The 24,968-nt window shown below is 27.9% G+C and overlaps 1 protein-coding gene across 3 annotated transcripts in view; it reads left to right on the forward strand.

Annotated features, from left to right (window-relative positions):
• LOC145183513 (dual E2 ubiquitin-conjugating enzyme/E3 ubiquitin-protein ligase BIRC6-like) overlaps window positions 1-24,968 on the forward strand; it is a 44,206-nt gene that overhangs the window by 8,685 nt on the left and 10,553 nt on the right. For all 3 annotated transcript variants that reach the window (XR_016452257.1, XM_090086519.1, XM_090086520.1), the window contains exons 3-28: window positions 520-699; window positions 1,157-1,395; window positions 1,475-1,520; window positions 1,644-1,732; window positions 2,311-2,384; window positions 2,501-2,550; window positions 4,980-5,075; window positions 5,209-6,787; window positions 8,987-9,206; window positions 9,359-9,955; window positions 10,539-10,655; window positions 10,990-11,232; window positions 12,044-12,180; window positions 12,287-12,408; window positions 13,264-13,437; window positions 13,725-13,979; window positions 14,089-14,747; window positions 15,453-15,643; window positions 18,861-19,045; window positions 19,244-19,444; window positions 20,929-21,914; window positions 22,086-22,415; window positions 22,509-22,834; window positions 23,040-23,225; window positions 23,540-23,728; window positions 23,872-23,999. Coding sequence is in view for 2 of the 3 variants with exons in the window: in XM_090086519.1 (XP_089942645.1) it covers window positions 520-699; window positions 1,157-1,395; window positions 1,475-1,520; window positions 1,644-1,732; window positions 2,311-2,384; window positions 2,501-2,550; window positions 4,980-5,075; window positions 5,209-6,787; window positions 8,987-9,206; window positions 9,359-9,955; window positions 10,539-10,655; window positions 10,990-11,232; window positions 12,044-12,180; window positions 12,287-12,408; window positions 13,264-13,437; window positions 13,725-13,979; window positions 14,089-14,747; window positions 15,453-15,643; window positions 18,861-19,045; window positions 19,244-19,444; window positions 20,929-21,914; window positions 22,086-22,415; window positions 22,509-22,834; window positions 23,040-23,225; window positions 23,540-23,728; window positions 23,872-23,999 (7,599 nt within the window). In the remaining variant the exon portion in view is untranslated. The remainder of the gene's footprint in view (window positions 1-519; window positions 700-1,156; window positions 1,396-1,474; window positions 1,521-1,643; window positions 1,733-2,310; window positions 2,385-2,500; window positions 2,551-4,979; window positions 5,076-5,208; window positions 6,788-8,986; window positions 9,207-9,358; window positions 9,956-10,538; window positions 10,656-10,989; window positions 11,233-12,043; window positions 12,181-12,286; window positions 12,409-13,263; window positions 13,438-13,724; window positions 13,980-14,088; window positions 14,748-15,452; window positions 15,644-18,860; window positions 19,046-19,243; window positions 19,445-20,928; window positions 21,915-22,085; window positions 22,416-22,508; window positions 22,835-23,039; window positions 23,226-23,539; window positions 23,729-23,871; window positions 24,000-24,968) is intronic.

Raw genomic sequence — 24,968 nt, forward strand, 5'->3', positions numbered from 1 at the left:
TTCATTTTTGAAAATATCACTTTTCTTAAAAAAAAGTTATATTTTTTCACTACTCTTTTTTCGAAATTTGAAAAAGTTCATTTTACCTTAAAAATCGACACACCCTAATGTCATATGCTCTCGTATAATATGTACAAAATAAAGATTAATTAGAAAATTAAAGAAAATTAAAGATAATTCTTTGCTTCAGTTTTCACTTTATTTGTCTTTATCTTTTTTTTAATTGATGCTTGCTTTAATGGTTCAATCAAATCTTACAAGAACATAATTTTTAGTATTAATAAATCAGTTTTAAATTTAGGGCGGATTTGGAAATTTTACCAAGGGCACCATATCTCTTGACTCTGATTACAATAAATCTTATTAACTAATAAAAAACTTTCTCATTTTTATTTTAACTTTTATTTCATTTTTTTAATTTAACTATCAACATTTTTTCTTTTCATGATAGTGTAAAATCATCCATTTCAGATTATTTGCAAATCAAAAATTTAATAAATTTACATGTTTTGCTCTCAGGCTGGGTTATTGCTGGTAGCATTGGAAAACTGTGTAAAAACTACTGATCCATTCTCATCCATTCCTGGAATGAGTAGTGCAGTACATAAAAAGCAGTTTGAAGAAGTAATTAATAACTTAAGGGATGCTTATGAAAAATCTGTTCTACATATGAAAGATGCTTCTGGTCACAACTTAAAGGTTAGAAATTACATTTTGGAATATATTAATTGTACTGTAAGTAGTCCATTTAACTAATAAAAATATCAAAGTTAAATATCTAAACAGCACAAGTACATGGAAAATCAAGAAAACCCAATCATTTATCAGTTTAATTTGAAATTCAAAGAGTCTTAAAAAACTTTCACATCATTTGCAATTAAAAATTATTGAGTTGCTTGAATCTCATTAAAACAATTTTCATTTTGTAATGAAAATCAACTCATAAGTCTTTTTTATTTTCTAATACATTGGTTGAACCAATCTTTTTTTATTGTCTAATACATAGGTTGAATCATTTTTACTTTAAGTTTGTTTTATTTTAAATTTTTATTCTTTTTTTTTTTTTGTTGATTTTGTTAATTTTGCTTTAGTGGATTATTTATAGTTGCTGTTCCTTTTTTATACTCAATAATTAGTTATTTGTATTTATTTATAGTGGCTAACTGTGTGTATTACTATGGAACATAGTTTAATGACAAATGTTTTTAACACGGCATTGTTGCTAATAAAGCAAGAAAAACGTGGCCCTGCATTACCTGTAATTGGTGATGTTCTTCAACGCTTAACTTCAATGCAAAAGACTACTTATGAAAGTATATCTAGTGAAAAGCGTTTAATGTTTAATGAAATTGATCGTTTACAAACATTTATGTCATGGCCTCATATGAATTATAAGTGAGTTTTTTTTTATTCATTTGATCTTTTTTACTCTAAGATGGTTGTAGGTACTATACTTTATTTTACTAAATTTTAGGTGGGCACTACCTGGACCAATGGCAGAAGCCGGATTTTACCATCCGGTAAATAACTTGGACATGTTTTTAAATATTCATTTGCTAATCTTGTTGTTCTCTATTTTGGCTAATTTTTTTAAATAATTTGAAATTAGCAGATTTCTGATTAATTTGAATAATGTAATTTAGCATACTGAATCAAAAGCTGCTGAAGACCGTGCAATGTGTTTCACTTGCAGTGTTTGTTTGGTGTGTTGGGAATCTTCTGATCAGCCATGGTTAGAGATCTATTAGTTTATAATTATCTCAATTTTACAGGAATCAAAATAATTCTTTTGGAATGCTTCTTTCAAATTAAGATTAATCTCTTTGTATTTGTTCCAGACCATAAATTCTTCTTTAACTGTGGTCTAATGGTTTCAAAATGCAATTCAAATTGCAAATGGTCTTTCTTACAACCTCACTACAAATGACCTGATTTTAGTAATTTTAACAATTTACTTTTATTTTAAAAAAACAAAATGTTGTTAATATAACTTCACTCTAGTTTGTGATGAATTAACTGTGTATATTTTTCAAATAAATTGCTTCATGTTTGAAATTTTGTTTCAGTGTTTAGTAGTCATTATTTAAAAGTTTTCATTTTAACTGATAGTTAAAATTTTACTCACCAATGATATTCAAACAATATTCTCTTTATTTTTATTGGTTTAGATAGGTTTTATTTCTATTAAGTGTTTTGAACTTAATTCTTTTCTTTGCCACACTTCTGCACAGCTAAATGGCATTCATTCATATTCAGCAGTCTTTTTATTTATAATCAGGCTTCTTTTGACTCATAAAATTCTTATTTTAGGTCTGAGCATAAACGCCATTACCCTAATTGTCCTTTTGTAAAAGGAGATTACACAGAAAATGTCTCATTACAAGGTAGTTAACTATATAGATTTATTTTTTGTTCTTTTGTTCTTTTGTTCTTTTTTTTCTCTTCTTTCTCACTCTTCAAAATCTATGATTGTCTTATAAAAAGTTATTATATAATTTAGATTATGCTGCTACTGCAGGTGCAAAGCAATTGCCAAGATTAACAGACACGGTATAGTTAAGCATTGTTAAGAATTAAATTCTTCTACTTTTACATTAGGGGTGGTAAATTAATCTGTATTTTGAATTAATCGATTAACGATTAACTTTAGCTAAATTAATCGATTAATTGATTAATTTTCAATTAGTTGTTAAAAATTTTTATGAGTTTCAAAAAGTATATTGCTACTCATTAAGGTTTTATTTATTTTTTTTCGTCAGATATGATCTTAAAAAACATAAGCTATTATTAGTATTACCATTTAAACTAGTTCGTTACTTAGTAATAAACAAACAAGCAGCACTAAAACTTCTTTCTGCTTCTATAGAAGATGGGGAAAGGCTTGGCATTGAGTTGTAAGTCTTTTATAAAGCGCATGGTCTTTTTCCAGTGCTTTTAAATACTGACATTTCACGTTTAATGCAAATCAAAATTTCTTGAGGGGATGAATTACAAGTTAGTCCTTTAGCTCTTTCTATTGATGAAGTTTTAGGTGATAGAATTTCTGCTTGTTCTTCAGCTTTAGTTTTTTTCTCATTGGTTCCATATTAGAAGTGGATTTAAACTCAGATGCTACTTCTAATTCACTATTCCTTTGGTTATCCTCACATAGAAACAAGCATACATGCATTTTTCTTGCTGTTTTAGCAATTTCATTTTTGTTAGGGTACTTTAAAAGATTAACTGGTGATTCTGAATCTGACTTATAGTCTCCCGGATTATCTAAATGGCAAAGTAAACCAACAATATTATAATTTCTTCTTTTATTAATTCCCTCAGAGACAACAGTAAATAAATTTTGACCTTTATTAGTATTTTGCTCTTTAAGATTAAAAACAAAATAATTTTTTCAGATTTTATCAAATTACAGTCTCTATTTCCCAATGCTATAACACATAGCTCTACAATATGAAGGCCCTGAACAATATCAGAGATCTGTTTTATTTCTTCTTCTTTTAAAATCAAATCAGTTCAGGATATATCCACAAGAGCTTTTCCAATAGCACTTTTTAATTCCAAGAATCATTTTAACATACTGATTTGAGAATTCCATCCTGTTTTAATATCAGAACAAGCTTAAGAATATCATTTTTAAGTGGTGGTTTTCTAAACATCTTGACTTTTTTACGAACCTTTGATATAAGAATACCATAGTCCTTATTAAACTGGGTTCCCTCATCAACAAAACTATTATTTTCTTCATTCCAGCATTCTTCATTGTCCTTAACATCATCAGGATCAGATTTAGCTTCTTCATTTTCATCATCCTCATCATTGATTAGTTCTTCTTGAGTTGTTTCTATTGCTGAACTTTTTTCTTATAAAGAATATCATATACTGAAAGATAAATCCCATGGGAATGGCAAAGTTGGTGAATAACCCCCATTTCTCATCCCATTTCTTCATAATTGAAGCACCATCAGTGATACATCCAAAGATATCAATGGTCAGATTCAATACTACCACACTGAATATACTGTACAATCTCTGTAATTCAAATTTTACGGGGAAAAATAAAAGTTTGAATTAGAGAGATTTTCGAATTATAGAATGTTGACTCTTCTTAATCACATTTCACGGTGACTTTACATTTAATCGAATTACGGAGGTTTTGAAATTATGGGGATTCAAATTAGAGAGATTTTACTGTATATTATTTGTTTACATTTCACAGCGGTACAAGGTAAAAGTTTGTTGTCAAAAAACACCAAATTTTTTTTGATATATAAAGTGCCTCTAAAAATTAAAACGGTTGAAACGATTTTTAAAATTATTCGATTAATCCTTTGGAAATTAATTGATAAATGATGAAGTTTTTTTAATCGATTAATCGTTAATTGGTTACCACCCCTATTTTACATGCATTTATCTTACTTTTACACACATAAATCTTACTTTCAAAAAGCTGTAAATAATTACTTAAAAATTTTATAAAATTAGCATCAATTCTAAAACTACAATTTAAAAAATTTCAAATGTTTTTAATATTTTATTTTTTAATAAAGTCTTCAATATTCAGTTTATCTTACTTTACATTCCAATATTTTAAAACATTTGAAAGAAGTGGTTTTAATTTTTAGTTTTAATGGCAAAAACAATTCAGCAGATATTTTTGGGGAATTTTGTAATTTTTTTTAAAAACTTTCTGCTTTTAAAGTATTAAAGTATTTTAATCCTCTAAACATTGCTTTTTACTTTTTCAATAAATTGGTGTTCTAATATATTTGCCTTTGAAGATAATTTCAATTTTTAAAGTTGCCAGTTAATATTTAACTTGCTTCTTTCAAAATAGCATTAAAGTAATTTAGAAATGTTGATGGACATTTTTTTGGATACCAAGAACAGTTTCTAAAAATGATTTATCAGGATTAGTTATGAGGATTTTATAGTTATCTTGTGTGCATGGTTATTTGATTCTAAGATGATCAATATTTTCATAGATTGTATGTTTAAGTGGGTATAGTTTTGACAATCTAATTGCTGTTGGTACAAAAGAAGGCTACATTGTGGTTTGGGAAACATTTCCATCTCTTAAAGTTTGTAGTTTTGCATGTACTTCATTTGCTTCCTTATTTAAAAATATTTTGTTAAATTTCATATTGAAATTTTTTGTTAAATAATAAAAAAAGTGCTGAAAATATTGTCTTGTAAAACTTAAATTTATTTTAGATTCACTCTGAGTACCAAATATCAGTTTCTACAACAAAAGACAGTCATAAAAAGTCAAGTAAAACTGCAAATTTATCTAAAATTACAAAAAATGAAAGCTCTTCTTTTGAAATTGAAATCCAAAGTAAGTTGTGTGAGGACCTTCAAAATGACAATATTGTTAAAAATAATCAGTTAGGAATTTCTTTAACAGATAAACAAAGAACTGAAACATCTTTTTCTTCTAAGGATCCTATTCCTCTAAAGTCACTGGCATCTGCTGCTATTCCTGTTTTTCAAAATGATATTTTAGATAAAATGACAGATATTGTTGTAGGTGGAGAATCTTACTGTGTTATTAATAATTTGCCTCCAAATTCTATTACTGAAGATATAGTTCAAGAATCATCACTTATTGAACAAAAAGGTGATGATCAAAAGATTGAAGTTTCAGAAACTTTACAAAATGAAAATACTACTAAAGGCTCTCCTAAGATGTTAGAGTCAACTAACTCTTCTTCTAAATCATCTAAAAATTCATTACAAAGTTGTACTCAGTCCAGAACCAAATTTTACACTCAAAAGTCATGTAAAATTACAAGTGTTGCCATTATGAAAGATTCAAAAACAGCTGAAAAGTTTATTATAGCTGGTGTGAAAATTGATTCATTAAAAAACAGGAAATTTAAACAGTCAGAGAAGCACAAACTTTCCCTTCTTACATACAAGATTGCAAATAAAATCTCTTCAAATGAAAAAAAACATCAGGAGACTTCTGATAGTTTCCTGAAGCCGTATACCCAATCATTTATGCCTATACCTAACAATGCCATCTTTGAGGTAGATTCTTCAACACCAACTTGGTTTGGTTTAGATGATGCTTATGGAATCTATGATATTGGTGACTCAACGCAGTTGTCAATAATTGATGAGTATTTAATAGCCTCTAAGCAATTAGGATCTTCAAATGGAGGAACTCAAAATATTGCAGGAGATGTTAATGAAATTAAAACGGGATTTGATCAAGAAGAAGTGATTAAACTAGAAGATAGTAAAACTGTATACAAAGACTGTGCTTTTCACAAGTTTGATTTATGTGATAGTAATCTTAATAAATTTAGTGTCATCTCAAAATTGCTTGTAGTAGATGACCAACTGATAGTTATAGTAAAAGATAAATTGCATAAAAATTCTAAGCCTCAGAGTAGTATATTTATAATTTCTGTTGTGTTTGACTCATTAGCAACTAAATTACAAAAGGTTGCATTTCATTCATTTAAAGAAATAGAGATTAATGACATAATTAGTGTCGCGTGTTCAGAACTTCCAACAAATATCCTTACAAATCTAATGTTAACTAAACTTATATCAGTGCTTATTGTTGCATTGTCTGACAATTCTGTGATATTCTTGTCAGTTCCTGGATTAGAAAAGTTACCTTTACAGAGTAATCTGCCAAATAATTGCTCAATTCATAGGTTAGCATATTGTTCTTCTTTATCTGGGATAGCAGTGTGTGATGAAAAAGGAAGGTTTTCTATGCACCAGTGGACAACAGCATTGAGGCAGCATGAAGAAGTTCATACTAATAATGTTTTAAGTAAGTTTCTCTTTTTTTTGTGTACACTCATAAATGAAAAAGTTGATGACAGAAATGTTTAACTAAACTCTGTGTGTATATACATATATATATATATATATATATATATATATATATATATATATATATATATATATATATATATATATATATATATATATACATATAAATGTGATAAATGTATATGATTTGATAACTTCACTTAAGAATGCTCAATAGCTTATTGGTTAGAGCAACTATATTAAACATAAAACAATGGATGACAACTTTATTGGTAATTAAGGTTTCATATCAGCATACCACCAATCTTTAGCCAAAATACATAATTGGGTATACATTAAAGTATACCCAATTATGTATTTTGGCTAAAGATTGGTGGTATGCTGATATGAAACACACACACACACACACACACACACACACACACACACACACACACACACACACACACACACATATCACATATATATATATATATCACACCTATATATATATATCACATATATATATATATATCACATATATATATATATATCACATATATATATATATCACATATATATATATATATATATATCACATGTATATATATATATATATCACATTTATATATATATATATATCACATATATATATACACACAGATTTGATTTTTTTTTTAAATGATATAAATACACACATATGTAATTTAAAAAAAAATCACAAATAAAAAAAGTTTGCCATAATAGTAAAAAAAAGCCAAAACTAAGACATTTTTAAAGGATGAAAGTAATTACTAAATTTTTTTTTTTTAACAAGTATGGAATAATTATTTATATTATATTGTTTATATTATATAAGTATGTAATAATTGTTTATGTATATATTTGTTTTTGAAATCAAGTAATTAAAGTTTTTAACTCAAAAACATCCAAATTTAGTGAATTTAGTTCATGTTTTGACAAATTAACAAATTTTTATTGCAATATTCTTTTTATTTGAATAGTTTTACTTATCTCAATATACATTCATATAAATGACATAAAAGTTCAATGTTGAGCATTTAGGATCAGAATGTTTTTTGTAGGTCATTATTCATTTTCTTGATTCATTCTTTTTAAGTTGTTTCATCTTCTCTTGTTAATTTGAATAAATTTTGTCTGCTGTCAATAACTCTGCTTCTCCTCTTTATCCTTATAATTGTAAACTGCTCTATCATGCTGACAACTTATTCTGATTAGTCAACATACAACTTTTAGGTTATTTACAAATTCCCAGAATTATTTTTAAGATGACTGAGTCTGCCAAACATAAGTAGAAGAGAGAAAGCTAATCTTTAAATTTCTGTTGATTCAACCATATTTAATCAAATATCATATTAAAATATTTATCCTTCATTTAAGCCGAGCTGAGTGCATAACTGGTAGTGTTTACATTTCTTTATCATCAAATTTTGAAATGATCTAATGATAGTAAAATTGTAGCAGCTATTTTTTTATTTTAAACTTGATTTTCCAACAACACTAGAGGAACTGCAGTAGAGTCTAAGTACTACCTATGTTCCAATTACCACCTAGATTTGAATAAATGATCTACTTTTTTTTTTTTTACCATACTTCTCTGTAAAAATGTGTTTGTGGAACAGTTAAAATGGAGTTTTCATTTTTTACTTTCTCCCAGAAAACCATTCTTAATTCCAATAGATGGTCTAATATATTATGTAAGTAGGCTAATAATATGAGTTAATTTCCAACTGTAAAAAATCCTGATGAGAGATTTTTTCATGTGTTACTGGAAGCTGTATCAAAACAGAGCCCTCCAGCCATTGACTTCATACTTGTCTAGCAGGTTTATGTCTTCTTTATATTGTTCTGAACCAATCAAGATGGTAACAGAGGAATACCAAGAAGATGAAGATCTCCATTAATATTATTGAGAACTGCAAATTTATCATTTTTAAACATTTTTTCAAATACCGTTTCTCAATCAAAGTAATACATGGATTCAAGGTAGATTCAATGGCATTTTTTTTTTTTTTACATTTTTGGTAAATAAAGTATAAGTCTTAACTCTGTACTTGTTAAAAAAAAAAAGAAATGTTTTCTCGTGAAGCTTTCTGAAAATGACCTATTTTGAACCTTTTATTTAATCATTTTCTAGATTGACTGACAGCCAATTTTAAATTAATACTTTTTCATATGTTCTTGTTACTTTTTTTAGATTCTAACCAATGGCCCTCGCGTTTCAGCACTAATGAGTTAAAACTTTTATGTGACTTAATTAGGTTTGAGCCTGTTACTCAAGGCTGTAACATTGTTTATCCAATGAACTGGTGTGTGAATGCTGTTAAAAAATCACTGAAAACTCCTCCAGTAGCACTACATATGTTGCGTCTCTCTCCTGTTGAGATGGACAATCAACTGCTAAAAGAAACAGAACGGTATGAGTAGCTCTTTTTTCATGAAAACTAAACTACTTTTTTTTATACTTTGCAAAAAATCTTGTAAATGAAAGCATGCCAAATTTATGTATACTTGATGTTTTGGAACTAGTTTGTAAATATTTTTTTTATAACAAATATATTTGTTTTAGTGGTGAGCTGAGCAAGACTGATTTTACATTTGAAGTCTGTGTTTCTCTTCACACTGCCATTGGTTATTTTGATATAATTGTTAACTTAAAGTCACCCTTAAAAAGTTCAGAAGACTTTTCATGCTCATTTTTTGTTAATTCAACTCATGATGGTAACGGGTGTCAGGCCATAAAAAAAGATAATCATGAAATTCAGCTTTGTGATCCGATATTATTTTCAGATGTTGCAAATTACTCTAGAATATCAGGGAAATTTACAGTGACTGTTCCTAAACTGCTACAACATCAAAGTATTAGACTTATTATCAAGTTAGTGAGTGGTAAAAGCTTGTTACCAGATTTTTCAGTTTCTGATGCCTTAAAAGAAGTGTTTGTTGGTGTACACAAATTTCAATCTATCTCATACAATCCATTCTACTATACTGGATGTCGCCAAATTCTAATCAGTGAAAGCAACTTTCAAAGTAATTTGTTAGACCAATATTTGGAGTTAGTAAGCAGTAACTGTTCTATGCTACCCGGTAAAGATGCTAAAATGATTCTTAAAATTTTATCATGGATTGTCAGCATTCATTTAAATTGTATTACTAAGAGCAGGTAGATTGCTTTATTGAAGATTTTATTTATTTTTTTTTCATCTTTAAATTTTTTTTTTAAATTCAGTTTTTTGTGCATTTCATAATATGTATATATACTAAACAACAAAGGGAAAATGTGCTCACATATATGCATGTATGTATTGTTTCAAAAGTGTATTTACTTCATAAAGAAGCTATATATGTTTCTAAACAACTTCTTGTCCTGGGTAAACATTTTTCAGAATTTTCCATTTAAAGTTGTCACTAATAAAAAAAAAATCATAGAAAATCTATCCTTTTAAATTTGAAAAAAAGTTTTTTTTTTCTTAAAAAAAACTAAGTTGGGGAAAGTATTTATAGCAATAAAGACCATAACATTTCCTCATACTTTATGTATAATAGGCAAATGAAAGCTTTAGTTTATGTATAATAGACAAATGAAAGCTTTACTTTATGTATAATAGGCAAATGAAAGCTAAGTAGAGACAGATTAACTTAAACAAGTCCTCAGTGTTTGTTCTTGTCCTCAGTTTTTGTTTATAATTATGAACTTGCTAGATGTCAAAAGAGTAATGAAAATATTTATGCATGTATACTTTCAGTTTGCCTCTTATTTCAATTGTACACAAGAAACTTTGGCAGTTTCTGAAAGCAAGCATGATGTATGGTGATAGATCTGTCTGTCATAGCTGTTTTAATATACTGCTTGGCTTAATCAGGTTAAAAAAGAACTTTTTTTTTCCTTTTTCTTTTTATTGAGATGTATGTAGATTTATATTCTTCTAATTAAGTTCTACACAAATTTTATTAATTTTATTTGTCTATGCTGGTTTTACTATTTTTGTTAATCTATATTTAATAACCCCCCCCCCCCTCCCCCAGTAAATAGCAAACCAAAAATCACTTAAGGAGAGGAGAATAATATAACATAATCTCTTTCCTTCCTTCCTTTATTCCTCGCCTGCAAATTAAGAAGTACCCCTTTTCTCCAGGAAACTTGGACCCTATATAGTTTCTTACATTTAAATTGCAGTAATAATTTTTTAAATTTAGATGCTCTTCCAATTGTATGTTTGTCATAGACCTATCTTCTGAGTTGAGGAAGTTGTTACCTAATATTCACAATGCTTTTTCTGCTGCAGCTATTCACTGGACTTTTTTACTTCTTTGTAAAGTTGTTGAATTTTCAGAAGTAAACAGCAGTGAAATGCTTCTTCATTTTAAAACCATGCTGATGCAAACTGGTAAATCATATGGTGACAAAATTACAGAAACTCATAAATATCTGGATGCAGTGTATGAAGATTTTACTTTCTTATGTTTTGTTTTTTTGTCTTACACAAAAGGAGGCATGGTACACATAACTGTTTATATACACTATGCCTTGTTTTCTGTAAGACAAACCTACAAGTCAAACACCAATTTTTAACTGAAAAGAGTAGTTTAATGTTTAAAAACCAATGTATACAGAGAGATGTATTTTTAATTGGTGACTTTTTTTTCTTTAAAAAAGGTTTTAAAATCTTGAGCTCAATAAAAATTTAAAAAACAGGTAAAAATTGTTTATCACTGTCAAACTTATTGAGAGTTTTCTTTACACTACTTTCAGCTTTCATTTTCACTTTCACTTTCGTTAGAAATTGCTAAAAGGTCTCTACTATTGCTTTTGGCAGAAGTCGATAAATTTATTCCCAAAAGTATGTTAAATTTAATGTGCTTTTATAAGTTTACCCAAAATAAATATACATAAAGCTTAAATTTAATCTTTATGGATTAAAATCTGAATGAATATAAATAAATTCCAGAGAAATCTCTTTAGAAAAAGAAAATGAACCAGGACAATTTTGCTTCATTGGTTTTTTTAATTAATTCTTTAAATTAGTTAAATAAAAGTTAATTAAGCTTAAGGCTATTGAATGTGATTATTGTTTTTTAAATATAATAATATAAAATACTGTAAAGAAATAAAAAATCTTAATATAACTTTCTAAAAATTGATAAAATTTATTTGAAGATCAATTAAAACAAACCAATTAATTGCAAACTTTAAAAATTTAGATTTAAGATGTAATAGCATAATTCATACTTTTATTTTTTTTTTCTTTAGATATGGCCTATCTGAAATGGTCAGCGAACCTTTACTAACCGAGCCACATTATCTACAGCTACACATTGGTTCATCGTTTAAGACTGGTGATACAGCCCATTTTGAAGTTGTTCGCATTGCCCCTACTGATATTCCTGGTAGGCTAGTATACTATTTTTTTAGCATGATAACTTCAAGTTAAGATTAAATAAGTTTTAATAATTTAGGAAATTTTTTTTTAACATTTTAATTGTTTAATTTAAGGTGTATTAGAAAGTCAACCTCTGAAATTTGTTTGCTTGGATGCTAGTGAAGGTTCTAAGGTTCAGCAGATAAACTCCAAATCTAACATCTCCAAATTGAGCAAGGCATGGTCACCTATTCAGGTATCATTAATTGTTTAAACTAGTAAAGTTGCCTCAAGTGTTTAAGACTTAGTATAACTAGATGCAGTTTTAGTAAGAACCAGGATTGATGTAGTTTTAGTAAGAACCAGGACTGATGTGGTTTTAGTAAGGCTTAAACAGTTCTGAAATTGAAAAAAGTGATCTCAGTAGGTTGTAATACTTTGTCAAAGAAAGACAATTAGAAATTTAATTTTGGCATGAATGCCTTGAGCGTGAAACATTTTTTTTTTTTTTATAGTATTTAAGAAAAGAAAAGGTTTTCATTATTTCAGAATACAAAGGAATCATTTTGTTTGATGATGCAATTTTTTGTTTATAGGATAGGATATTTCTTTAAAAAATATAACAATCGTATTTTAATTTTACATTCAGAATTTGAATGAATTTAGAATCTTGAAAGTTTACTAAAATTTTGTTATAGTGAAGATGTTTAAAATGTGTTGCTTTAGTTGCATCTCTAACTATAGTAGATATTTTAAAATCATCAAAAAATTCAATTAATGCAAATTTTTTTCTTGCCTTACTGTAATGAATTACATAATATTTACCTTAGGGTATGAATTAGTTAATTGAGATATATGAAAGCTCAACTATAGATTAAAATGGTGCACAAGAGACTAAATGTCTTTCCACTTGTTTTAAAATCCTCTAATCGCACTAATCTATAAAATTATTTTGTACCATCATTAAATATTTCTAAATGAGCCCAAATTTCTTTTAAACCTTATAAATAAAAAAAATTTTTTGTTTTCAAAATGAATCTTAATAATAATCAAAAATTTCTTGTATTATTTATAGTTCGTAATTAGTAGTGAACTACTGTGTTTTCTTAAGGGAACATCACAACTCCAAAAGCAAGCTGATCTCGAAAAACCCTCAGAATTATTGCATGAAAAAGATGAGAGTACATATTTTGAACTCTCAAATACTAATTCAGGAATTTCAATTGCCGATCAAAAGACTTTCTCTATAATTTCAGCAATAGAAAATGCTGCTGATGACTCCTATGTAAGTAGTTTCTTTAGAATATGCTAAAGTTGAATATAGAGAATTATTGTTAACTTCATTTAACGTCAAATTTATTTTTAGGAATTTCAGGTTAAAAATATTTGTTTGCATTTTATGAAGTCAAATGTAATTGATTTTTTTTTTTCTCAGTTTCAAAATCAAATCCATTTGATTTTGTTCAAAATGCAGAATATTTTGTTGTAATCAAATTGCAATAAATTGTTAAAAAACATATTACTGTTAATCAGTGTATTAGTTTATAGGACTTTAAAAGTGGTTTTTTTTAGCTTCCTCCACCAAAATGTATGATTGTTGAAAAGATGCATTTAAGTTCATGGCATTATGTTATTTTGGATTTTCAAGCTCCAGTTTTGTTAACAGATTTTATAATTCCACCATGCAAAGCACTTGGTAGTATAATGATTTCTATTTGGGGTACTTCTCCAGAGCTAGAGCATGTAATAGCATATAGTGATGAAATTAGTTCAAAAGCTTTGATCATGTCAAACTTGGTGGAACCTATAAGTTTGCAATACTTAAAAGTTTGTTTTTACAATTAGTTTTGGCATAGTTATAGTCTGTAAATATTTTGTTGTTGCTTTTATTTATTTTGAACTCTACATATAAATTTATAGATATCTTTTGCTATAGATTCTTGTTATGGGAGGTATATCTTCAAGTGTAGCTATACCATTGGGACAGTTTTATGGATATCTACAGAAAGATATCTTGTCATCAGCTACTTTAAGTAGTTATTCGCAGCAATATGAAGATTTATTTTGCCGTTTCACATCAACCATAGAACGCTTCAAACCAATTTCAAGTCCACATGAAGGTACAGTTAGGTTTTCAAAAGGAATGAGTCTTCTTCTAAGCTCTTTAAAAAAAGATCATGCTCTGAGTTTTCAGTTGCAGTTGAGTTTAAACTTTCTTCGTAATAACATAGTTAATCAATCTCTTGAGAGCTTACTTCAAAAACAAGACTTTGAGAATGAACTGACTAACATTCCTTGCCTAGAGGATGCTTCATTTAGCTGTGTTCAGGTTATTTTACTGCGTCTATTGGAAACTATGTTTTATCATTTAACTCTCAATAAAAATAAAAGTGAAATTAGTTGTGTTTTATTGCAAGAAGAATTTATTGTGTTGTTTGAAAAGCTCTGTGTCTATGGAGTATGTCACTTGACAAACACAGCAACAATAGTTTTGTGCATGCTCTGTGGGAATGCAAGTTGGTGGAGTGATGCATTAGTTGAAGTGTTTAAAAAATTCTTTTGCATAAATTCCTTAGTTCCTGTTCCAAGAGGGAGGTTAGCATTATTTTTTGCGTTTGATTTTTATGAAGATGTTTTTGCTGTATATCATAAAGATGCTATGCTATGCTATGCTATGCTATGCTATGCTATGCTATGCTATGCTATGCTATGCTATGCTATGCTATGCTATGCTATGCTATGCTATGCTATGCTATGCTATGCTATGCTACGCTACGCTACGCTATGCTAAAGATGCTATGCTATGCTAAAGATGCTATGCTATGCTAAAGATGCTGGTATTAGTATACTAAAGATGATACCAGTATGCTAAAAATTCCTATATATAGATTTGAATTATTTTTGGTATAATATGCAGTTTGTTATCATGATACTATAACTAATATATCATGGTAATTTATTAGCTATAATATGATATATTACAATTGTGTTATATATTATATATTATATATTATATATTATATATTATATGATATTGAAATGATAAGAAAAATAAATACAGTTGCAAGATGAAACTATCTATTCATTTTATGTTAAAATTATAATTTTAATATAAAATGAAAAGATGTTTAAAGTTTATGAATAAATTTTTGTTTACAAATGATCCCAATTTTAACAAAAAGTGAAAAGATATTTAAAGTTTATAAATAAAGATTTGTTTGCAAATGATCCCAAAACTTTTGTAATAAATTAACTTTGAAAAATTCCACTGTTTTTCTTTTTTCTTTTATCAATTTTTAGGTTGTTTAAGCTTCTAGCTCAACTTATTCATTCATCAAAAGATAAGGAAGCTGTTCTTGAGAAGTTTCTTGTTTTATTGCAAAATGATTTAAATGCTCTTTTGCATCCAGACACATCTTCTAACCATGTATCTAATGAAAGTATGCTTGATTGGTTGTTATTGGTACTGTGTACTTTGTTAGAATCTCCAGGTAAAGTTTTTTTTTTCTTTTTTTTTTTTCTTCTCTTCTTCTTAAAGCGGTTTTAAAAAAATTTTAATTTAGATAAAATCTGTTTCTATCTAATAAAAATAACTGTATTTAACTACTCATTGTAAATCTTAACATATGTAGAGAATGGGAGATGGCCAAAAAACAGTTACATGTTGTATAAAGATAACTTTTGAACATTTTAGAAATTTAGATTATAACTAATATATCATGGTAATTTATTAGCTATAATATGATATATTACAATTGTGTTATATATTATATATTATCATATATATATATATATATATATATATATATATATATATATATATATATATATATATATATATATATATATATATATATATATATATATATATATATATATATATATATTATATATTATATATTATATATTATCATATTATAGCTAATAAATTACCATGATATATTAGTTATAATCTAAATTTCTAAAATGTTCAAAAGTTATATTTATATATCTCTAGTAATATGGAGTTAACTTATATATCTGTAGTAAGTTTGACTTAGATTAGGTCCTCTGCAAGTGGATTTTGGTTGTAAAAAAAATTGCCAGATAATCTCTCAAACTTAATTTTAAAAAAAATTTCAAGAAAAACTAGCTTTGAGGCTCCTCTAAAGTTTTGGATTTTTATAGAATGTTGTGATTGGGGAACATATTTTTAGGTTTCAAGTTGCAGTATTATTGTTCATCTTTAATACATGTTCACTTTTTTGAATATTTTCATCTGTAACACAACACTGAAAAATCTTTTTCAATAGTTTCACCTATTTCCTGTGTTGTGTTTGGTTTTTTTATTCTGAAAATAGTAACAAAAAAGTTTAATCACCCAAATATTTTTAAAAATATATATTTTTAATCATTCAAATATTGTAAGGTTGGCAATTAAATCAATTATTATTAGGTCAGTAGTTCTGATAAATGACAGAGTTGTTTGTTTTCTTCTAGTTAATATAACCTCACATTGCAATGTTTGACCTATGTGATTTTAATTTACAATCTAAGTAATGCTAATCACGGGTGAAAAGCTCTCTCAAAAGTTACAGAGAAATGATACCAAGGACAGTGGAATATCAACATAATGGGTTATTATTGGTCACTTCACAGAGAAAAACAAAGTGTATCACATTGGAGAAAAAGTTATAAGAAATTTTACTGAGAAAAGGGATAAGAAAAATATAAAAATAAGTAATTTAATATTATCTTAAGTAAAATTTGTAACTTTATTTATAAAGTTTGTTAACTTTAATGTAAATTTTTTTATTTTGAAATGGTGATGTCATATTGTCAAAGAGTTGTGGGTAATAAAAAAAAACTGATGCCAAATACAGTTTTAGCACCAAAAAAATAATGGGGTTTAGGTGATGTGGTTTAAAAAGTTTTTACAAACATTTTTTTTTGGCCTGTGTAAGCTTTAACTGATAAGTTTCAAACAATTTATATGCTTATTTGTATATTTGTATATCATATTTGAAATCTAGGTTGTTGTGCTCATTTAATTATAGAATAAAGAGTATTTATAATGTAAAAACACATTACATTTAATTGAGTCCAAAATCCCATTCACCTTCATTGTTACATATGTCAGACTGGTTATTCAGTTGAAGTGTTAAAACTAGGCATTAATTGATGAGATTCTGGTCAGATTTTAATTTGTTTTTGAAAAAAAAAACAGAAGAAAATGGCATTTGGCGTAAGAAAAGATCATTTGGGTTTGCTTGATAGCTAATTATAGCGTAAATGACCAAGATCTTTTTATTCCAGCTCTTTTGTAAATGATATGTGCTCTTTTACTAGCACCAGTTAATATTGCTTGCTGCATTTCTATTTATCAATGTTTGTGCAGTCTTCATGTCAATTTAAAAAATGAGCTATGAATAGCATTATGAGATTCCTTATTAGTTTGTCTCAAAGTTTTTCTCTTTGTCTTACTCTTCTAACTTTGCTTCTGCCAACAACTATCTCCAGGTTTTCCTGTGAAATTAGTCTAAAATCTTGCAAGAACATTGATGCAAATACAGCAGCTTGTCTATCAGATACTCCATGACAATCACAAACTGTGACTAATTTTGGTAGGGCTATTTTCAGCCTCACTGATGTTCAACTGGCACATGGTTAATTGAACTTAGTATCCATATTGAAACAATAATCTCATTTTTAGAGTTTTTTTTCCTGAATATCTACATACAGCAGTTTGATTAGCTTCAGCAAGTTGATTTTTCTGCTTTTCAAGGGCCTACTAAGTGATATGTCAACACCATTTCTTATTAATATTGTGTTGTTCTTTGGTCAATGAGGAATTGTTTATTGACTGACATTTTTACAATAAAAATATATTTGAACTCACACTTATATCAAAAAACTTGTAATTACTTCTATTTTGTAATATTTCAACTTATATTTATATATATTTATCCAATTGTCATTTGTATGATTTTAATAGTTTCACATACTTGTCATGGTATGTACATGGCATACATGGCATTCATTTCATATACTTGTCATGAAGATTTATGGGTATGTACATGGCATTCAAGTGCTGTAAAATATGAGAATGAGAGATAATTAGGATTAAAGCTCTTAAATTTAATATTATCTTTTTGTTAGTTTGCCTGACACTTGAAAGATTTTTTAACTGCTTTATTTCATATAGCTACAGTATAAAAAAAACAAAGTGTCAGAACAACTGCCTTAAATATACTAAATTCACAGCACACAAGCTTTCAAATTTAAGTGGTTAAATTATCATCCTGCACATTTGGATGGTTTAATATTATTTAGATGAAGGTATCTAGAAAAATGCTGTATAATAAATTTACTGTCAGCAATATCCACAGCTGGAGCAGAATGCTTTAAAAGCCCTGAAAAATTATGGGAACAAGCCTGAGGATGATTTAGTCAAAATGTCACTGTACTTGACATAAGGTTGAGATTAAATATAAAAGCAGCTTTAAAATTTTTAAATAGCAATCTGTTCCAGATAAAAATTCAAAACATTTTTCTGCAGTTAAAGTTCATTTTTTTATGAAGAATGGATTTTGTTGATAGCAAGACATTTTGTGATGAACTTATCGAAAATTAAAAAAGAAGAAAGAAAAATATTAATGTTAAAACTGTAAAATTGCTATAGCTTTTGGTCAAAGTGTATTTTAAACTTCCTCTTGAATTTTTTTTTAGATTTTAAACTTTACAATTACTTAAGTCCTTGGGAGAGTTTAAAACCATCTTTGTCAGACTCAGTTCCTATCATTACAAATCCTTCAGATAACAAGTCACTATCCTCTGAAAAACTGCTTAATCAGATGTTTGTAAAACTACCTGTGTTTCTTACATCATCAAGCAAATCAAAGGATATTTCTGAGGTATTAGCTCTAAGTTTGATTGTTTTTGTAAATATCTAAATAATGAATTTCTGAATCTATTATACATACATGCATATACATATTTATGTTTTATGTATGTATGTATGTATGTATGTATGTATGTATGTATGTATGTATGTATGTATGTATGTATGTATGCGGTTGCTACTTTTATTTGCCTTGTTTATTTGCCTTCAGGATCAATCAAAAAATGAAGAAGTTTATAAACAATTTTTTGGTATTGAAGCATCTGACCGAGGGTTTGAAACAAGCTTTGTTGTTGAACAAACTTTCTTCATACAAAGAAATTTAGCTATTTCGACCTTTAAAGCTCTAATGGAATTTATTTCATTAAAAATAGTCAGTGGTAATCTGCATCAGTTAACTCTAGCATGCAAAGTATATTGTTTTTATAGTTAATTATCAACCATATCTGTTGATTTGTGATAATGTTATGCATTTGTACTTAAGTACTTTTTAGTGAATTTATTTACCAATTAGCAACTATTTTTAGCTGTTAAAGTTTTTTCTCAAACATTAACTTTTGCATTGTTCGAGAACATTGAAAATGTGTAGTTTTATATGAACAGCGGTGGTATGGGAGTTAGCACACTTGTGTTATGAGAATTTCAATTCTATTGATTTTGTTGGATTTTTAGCATCAATATTGGTTGATGTTGAGTATTTAATCTAGTATAGCTATGCTTGGTATTGTGAAAATATTCTTATAATCTGATAGTTTTCTCCCATTTTTTAATCAAAATGTTGTTTCTATTGCAATCTTGGCTGGAATTATTACCACACAGTCTGTAAATGTAATTAATCAGAAAAAGTTTTTGTTGTGACTCCTTTTTTAATTGAAGTCATCAAAAATAACTTTAAACAAACTTTAAGTACTTAATTTAGTTGCATTTTGGATTTAAAATATTTCTTGTAAATGGGTTGTAATAACTCTTGCACTCCAGAAACATGAAAAACCATCATTGATATGAAAAACAATGGAAAATCAGCAAAATTGCAGAAAATGTTGGAAGATTGCGAATATTGGTTTACAATTCAATTCAGCATATGGAAGGCATAAAATGAACAACAATATTAAAAACAAAACTCCACTAAGAAAAACATTACTAGATGATAACTAAACAATACTAAATGATAACTAGAAAAGACTGGTAATCACTAGAAAGAATAAGAATACCTATAAGGAAATTTTAAAAAATCACAAGAAGCCATTCTTATATAAAAACATCCTGTGAAAATGCACATTTATGCAAAATAACAACCCTATACATACTTCATCCCTAATAGAATATTGTTTTCATGCTTACTCTATTGACCTTTTTGAAGTGCTCAGTTCAAAGCCTTGATCTTAATCCTATTGAAAAAAATTGGAATGGCATCAAGAAGAATGTAAAAATTAACAAAGTTGAATACATGAATGAACTGTGAGAAGCAGTAAAAGAAGGCCGATATTCACTTCCTACATATTGGTGCAAAGATTTAGTTAATTTTTTGCTATGCTGTTTGGAAGCTGTTAGCCAACCAAATATTAAAATAAAAAATTTTAAATTTAAAAAGACCTGTAATTTTTTACAAGTGTGTTAAATATGTTACAAAAGAAAAACATGAATTCATATTAAAAAAAAAAATAGTTACTTAAGAACTATATCTATTTCTTTCTAATGAAAAGAAATCTTCATATGGTATCTAAGTTCGTAACAGAGCTTTCACCTATCTAAAACTTAAACTAAAGTTCTTAACTTTTTGAAAATCTTTTTAAATTAGTTATGACTTATATGTGCTGATTCTCTGACCACCACTGTTGCTGATTTTGTTTTGGTATTAATATATTTATTGTTATTAAAATTTTTTTGTTCATTTAGGTATCTTCCTTGGTGTTAATTAACTGCCGCAGTATTATTTACATAGAAGACATTTTATCAATTGAACACTTCCAGATGCTCTACATGCCTTGTTTAGAATCCAATAGCAAGCAATGGCATCTACTTGCCATTAACACACTTGTTAAATGTTTCCTCAATCAAAAATCCTGTTCTGAAGATAGAAAAGTGGAACATTCATTAAATGAGTCATGCAATCCACCAACTTCAAAGGAAGAAAAGCACAAGAAAAAAAAGGTTGAAAAAAAAAACTCTCAAGAAACAGTTTTTTTTAAAAAGTTTTTAGAAATGACCGAAGGAAAAACGTTAACGAATCTAAAACAAAAACAAGAAAGTAGTTCATCTCTAGAGAAAGAATCTGAAAGTTTAGCAGAATGTATGGTAACGCATGTCATACTTGAAGATATTTTCTCCCTTTTAGAATCTGATGGCCTGAAACTGCAATCTAAGGTTTCAGAAAACTTAGCTAGTTTTAATTCTTGGAAACTTCAGAAACAAAATGTTCTTTATTCAGATCATGAAATGTTTTCCAAGGGTTTAAAAAAAATGCAAATTTCATCTTTGCATTATCTTCTAAATTGTTTACTGAATTTTGATATGGATAGAGTGAAGTGTTCCTTGTTTATTCAGCAGATTTTGTTTTTTGCAGAGCATATGATGACTAGTGGTATTAAACCATCAAATGAGTTGGCAATAAAACTTGAAAATGTTTTAGTTCAATTATTTTCTAAAATATCAACACATGATCTGTTTGCCTATAATTTATTCAAACAGCTAATTGCATTAGCTTTAGAGATGGATGTCATACCAGCTTCTTTCATTTACAAACTAATTGGTTTGAAGACCACATGTCTAATTGATTTTGAGCTAGCAATATTATCACTATGCAAGTTAACAGAAAAGATACACTTACAACCAGATGAGACAGTTGTGGCACAGCAACTCTTTTCTGTAATTTTATCAAACAAGTAGCGTACTATTTTATTGTTTTTTTGTTGCTTTTTAAACTCAATTTTCAGTGGGTCCATATTTTTAATGGCTTATATTTGAATCATGTTTCTAATCTGCTTGTAGGATTTAGAGTAAAGATTTATTGATTTCACTATACTCTTATATGCTATATAGATGGATTTTTTTAGAGAAATTGATGGGGATTCAAAAATAGTTAGTTTGCTTGAAAAGATATGGCAGAGCAAGTTGTTTTCTCATAATATTGATCAAGAATCAACTTTAAGAATTGCTCTACTTGTCACTGAAAGGATTAAAATGTTTGTTACTCATACAAACCAGAGACTTGATTTATGTCAGAAAGAGAGTGCATCTAATAAAAGCACCATTTTTTTGATAAATGAAGGTTGCGTAAAGTTGGCAGGTAAAATACATCATAATGAAGATGTAACTGAATGCTTAAAACTTTTGAAGATCTTGTCAACTCTTGATTTTACAAAACTTGCTTCAGAACAAACACTGTGAGTATTAGTGGTACTTTATCTCTTATTTGCTGAAAAAAAAGAGTTCCATACATCTTCTTTAATATTAATCAAAATAATTTGTAAAAATAGATTGATGGAAAAGGTATGCCTCAATCTGCTTGATGCACTATGTATTTGCCCAAAGTTGAGGATCAAAAATGGATTGGCACAAAATACATCATTAACTGAAATCTCAGGAGACCTTTTATCAAGTGCAGTACATCCTATTGTGTTTGGTATAATTGTTACCTTAACTGATCTATGCAGTGGAAATTTTTCTAATGCATTGGTTAGTTCATTAGTTGCTGTTCTTCAGAAGAGATTAAAACAGTTTGAGTGGAAGGGAGATCTTGTGATTCTCATGAAATCTTTGCTAACACAAAACTCAGAACTATTCCCAAAGTTTGTAATGGCAGGTTTGTTATATAAACCTTTTTTCCTCTGTTAAGCATTATAAAAGTAGTTAAAAATATTTCTTGTTATTTATTTAAAGATGGTTTTAAACAATTATATTAAAAAGTGCTTTTAAATAATGTTATTAATTTGTTAAAAAGTGCTTTTAAAAGATGTTTAATTTCATAATCAGTTGATTTTAACAAATATTATTTAATTTATTTAAAGGTGGTTTTAAAACTATATGTGATGCAGTCCTCTTCCATTCTAAGAAAGAAATTAGTTGGGTTGATACCTTACATCAATCACCTGTAATGCAAGAATTATACTCAGTTGAAATAAGTCAATTAAATAGAAAGCATCTTGATCAAGAAAGAACAAGAGCAGATAAATTAGAGAACTTTGCACCTTATGGTTTGTTTTTATTTTGCTGGTATGTTTATATTACTTTTACATTGCATTTCAATGCAATGTAAAAAGTACAATACAGAACTTTGAGTTACTCAATACTCTCTTGATTTATAAAATAGAGTTCTTAAGTTCAAGTCTTTTTTTATTATATCATATCACTGTAAAGAGGGTTAGAGACAGTTAAAATAATCGCATTGCTATTTTTTCATATGACTATGTCAAATTATGTCTCAAAGCAGATTTTGGTTAAAAACATTGGCATTAGTTTCTAATAGCCTATTTAAATTTATTTTTCTTATATATTTATGCTTTTACAGCTAGAATCATACCATCTGGAGCAGATGTTTTATTGGTTGATAAAACTCCTCTTCGAAGATCACGATTTGCAGCATGGGCACATCAATTTCAGGATTCTGAAGATCCTTGGCTACAGCTTCACCTAATATTTCCGTTTCAGTTGTTGTTAAAGGAAGTCATTATACACATGCATGCTTCTTGCTTGCCAGGTTTAAAGCATTACTAAAGTTTTACTAAAAATAATGGTAAACATAATGATATTGCATCTTTGAGCATTTATTTGTGTATCCCCCTCTTTTTCTTTTTTTTTCTATTTTTTTAGTCTGTAATCCGATCTGGTTTCTTATTTTAGGGGCACCTTCACAAGTCATGGTTGAGTACAAAGCAATGTCAAACAATTTTATTAAAGCATCTCCCATCATTGAAACAAGCGGGTTGTCATCAATTGATTTGCATTTTACAGAAGGGATTATTTGCAAAGTGTGTCAGATTGTTTGAAATAATCTTTTTAACCAAAATTTTAATTTAATTTGTAAAAAAAGCTACACATATTGAGAATTTCTAGAAAATACTTTGAAGCCCTCTATAAAAACCCTTTGGTATTATTCCTGATTACAAAAATGTAAAATTTGAAATTCTTTGTATACGTTTAAGAAAGAAAATTTAATTTGAAAGTTTTCTGCTACATAGTTGAAAGTAAATGAGAGCATTCAATTTATTTTGTATTTCTACATCATTCAAAAATTCAAAAATATATAATAAACATAAATTTTTGTTATTTGTACATTCAATAATTAGAGACATAAGGTGCAGTGCTTTAAATTTAGTGGCTTTTCTATACAGTGATCTATTCAATATTCTCTAGTATAGAATACTTTCTGAATTCTAAGTAGTAAAGTTTCCTGAGAATAGGTAAAGAAGCAACAATCTGGATGATAAATTGGTTTCTATGTATTCCAATGAGTCTTGAAGCTGTAGTGAAGTGCTTCAGCAGCCTGCTCACTATATTTTACAAGGCAGGAAAGTTTTTGTATGAAGTGTTGGATGTGGTAAAACACTCACTCTGTCAAGAACTAGATAAGAGGCCTGAAATGCCGAGACTTTTCAATAGAGTCTGGTTCTAGTGACATTCCAAGGCAGGCAGACACCACTGCATCAAATTTTCTCAGTTAATAAACTATCACAAAAATATTACAAGTCTCTGAAGGACATCAACATTTTTGAGAAGATTTCTACACTAATTTCCAGTAAATTGACCTCCATGTAAAGGCTGAAGCTTGATATGAAGAGCCTTAGACCATCATCAAGTCCAAGCTTCACAATGTGATGAGTGTAGATTTACTTTTGAAGCAGGACATCATTCAGAAACTCTCCTAGGTTTCTGCAGTGCACAACTAATTGCTTCTTTTTCTGTGATTTGTCATTGCAGACCTCAATTTGCCTTTATTC

This window comes from Hydra viridissima, unplaced genomic scaffold (genome assembly GCF_058129835.1).
Source record: "Hydra viridissima isolate aposymbiotic clone 2 unplaced genomic scaffold, HvirCarnegie_v1 scaffold_4, whole genome shotgun sequence".
NCBI lineage: Eukaryota > Metazoa > Cnidaria > Hydrozoa > Anthoathecata > Hydridae > Hydra > Hydra viridissima.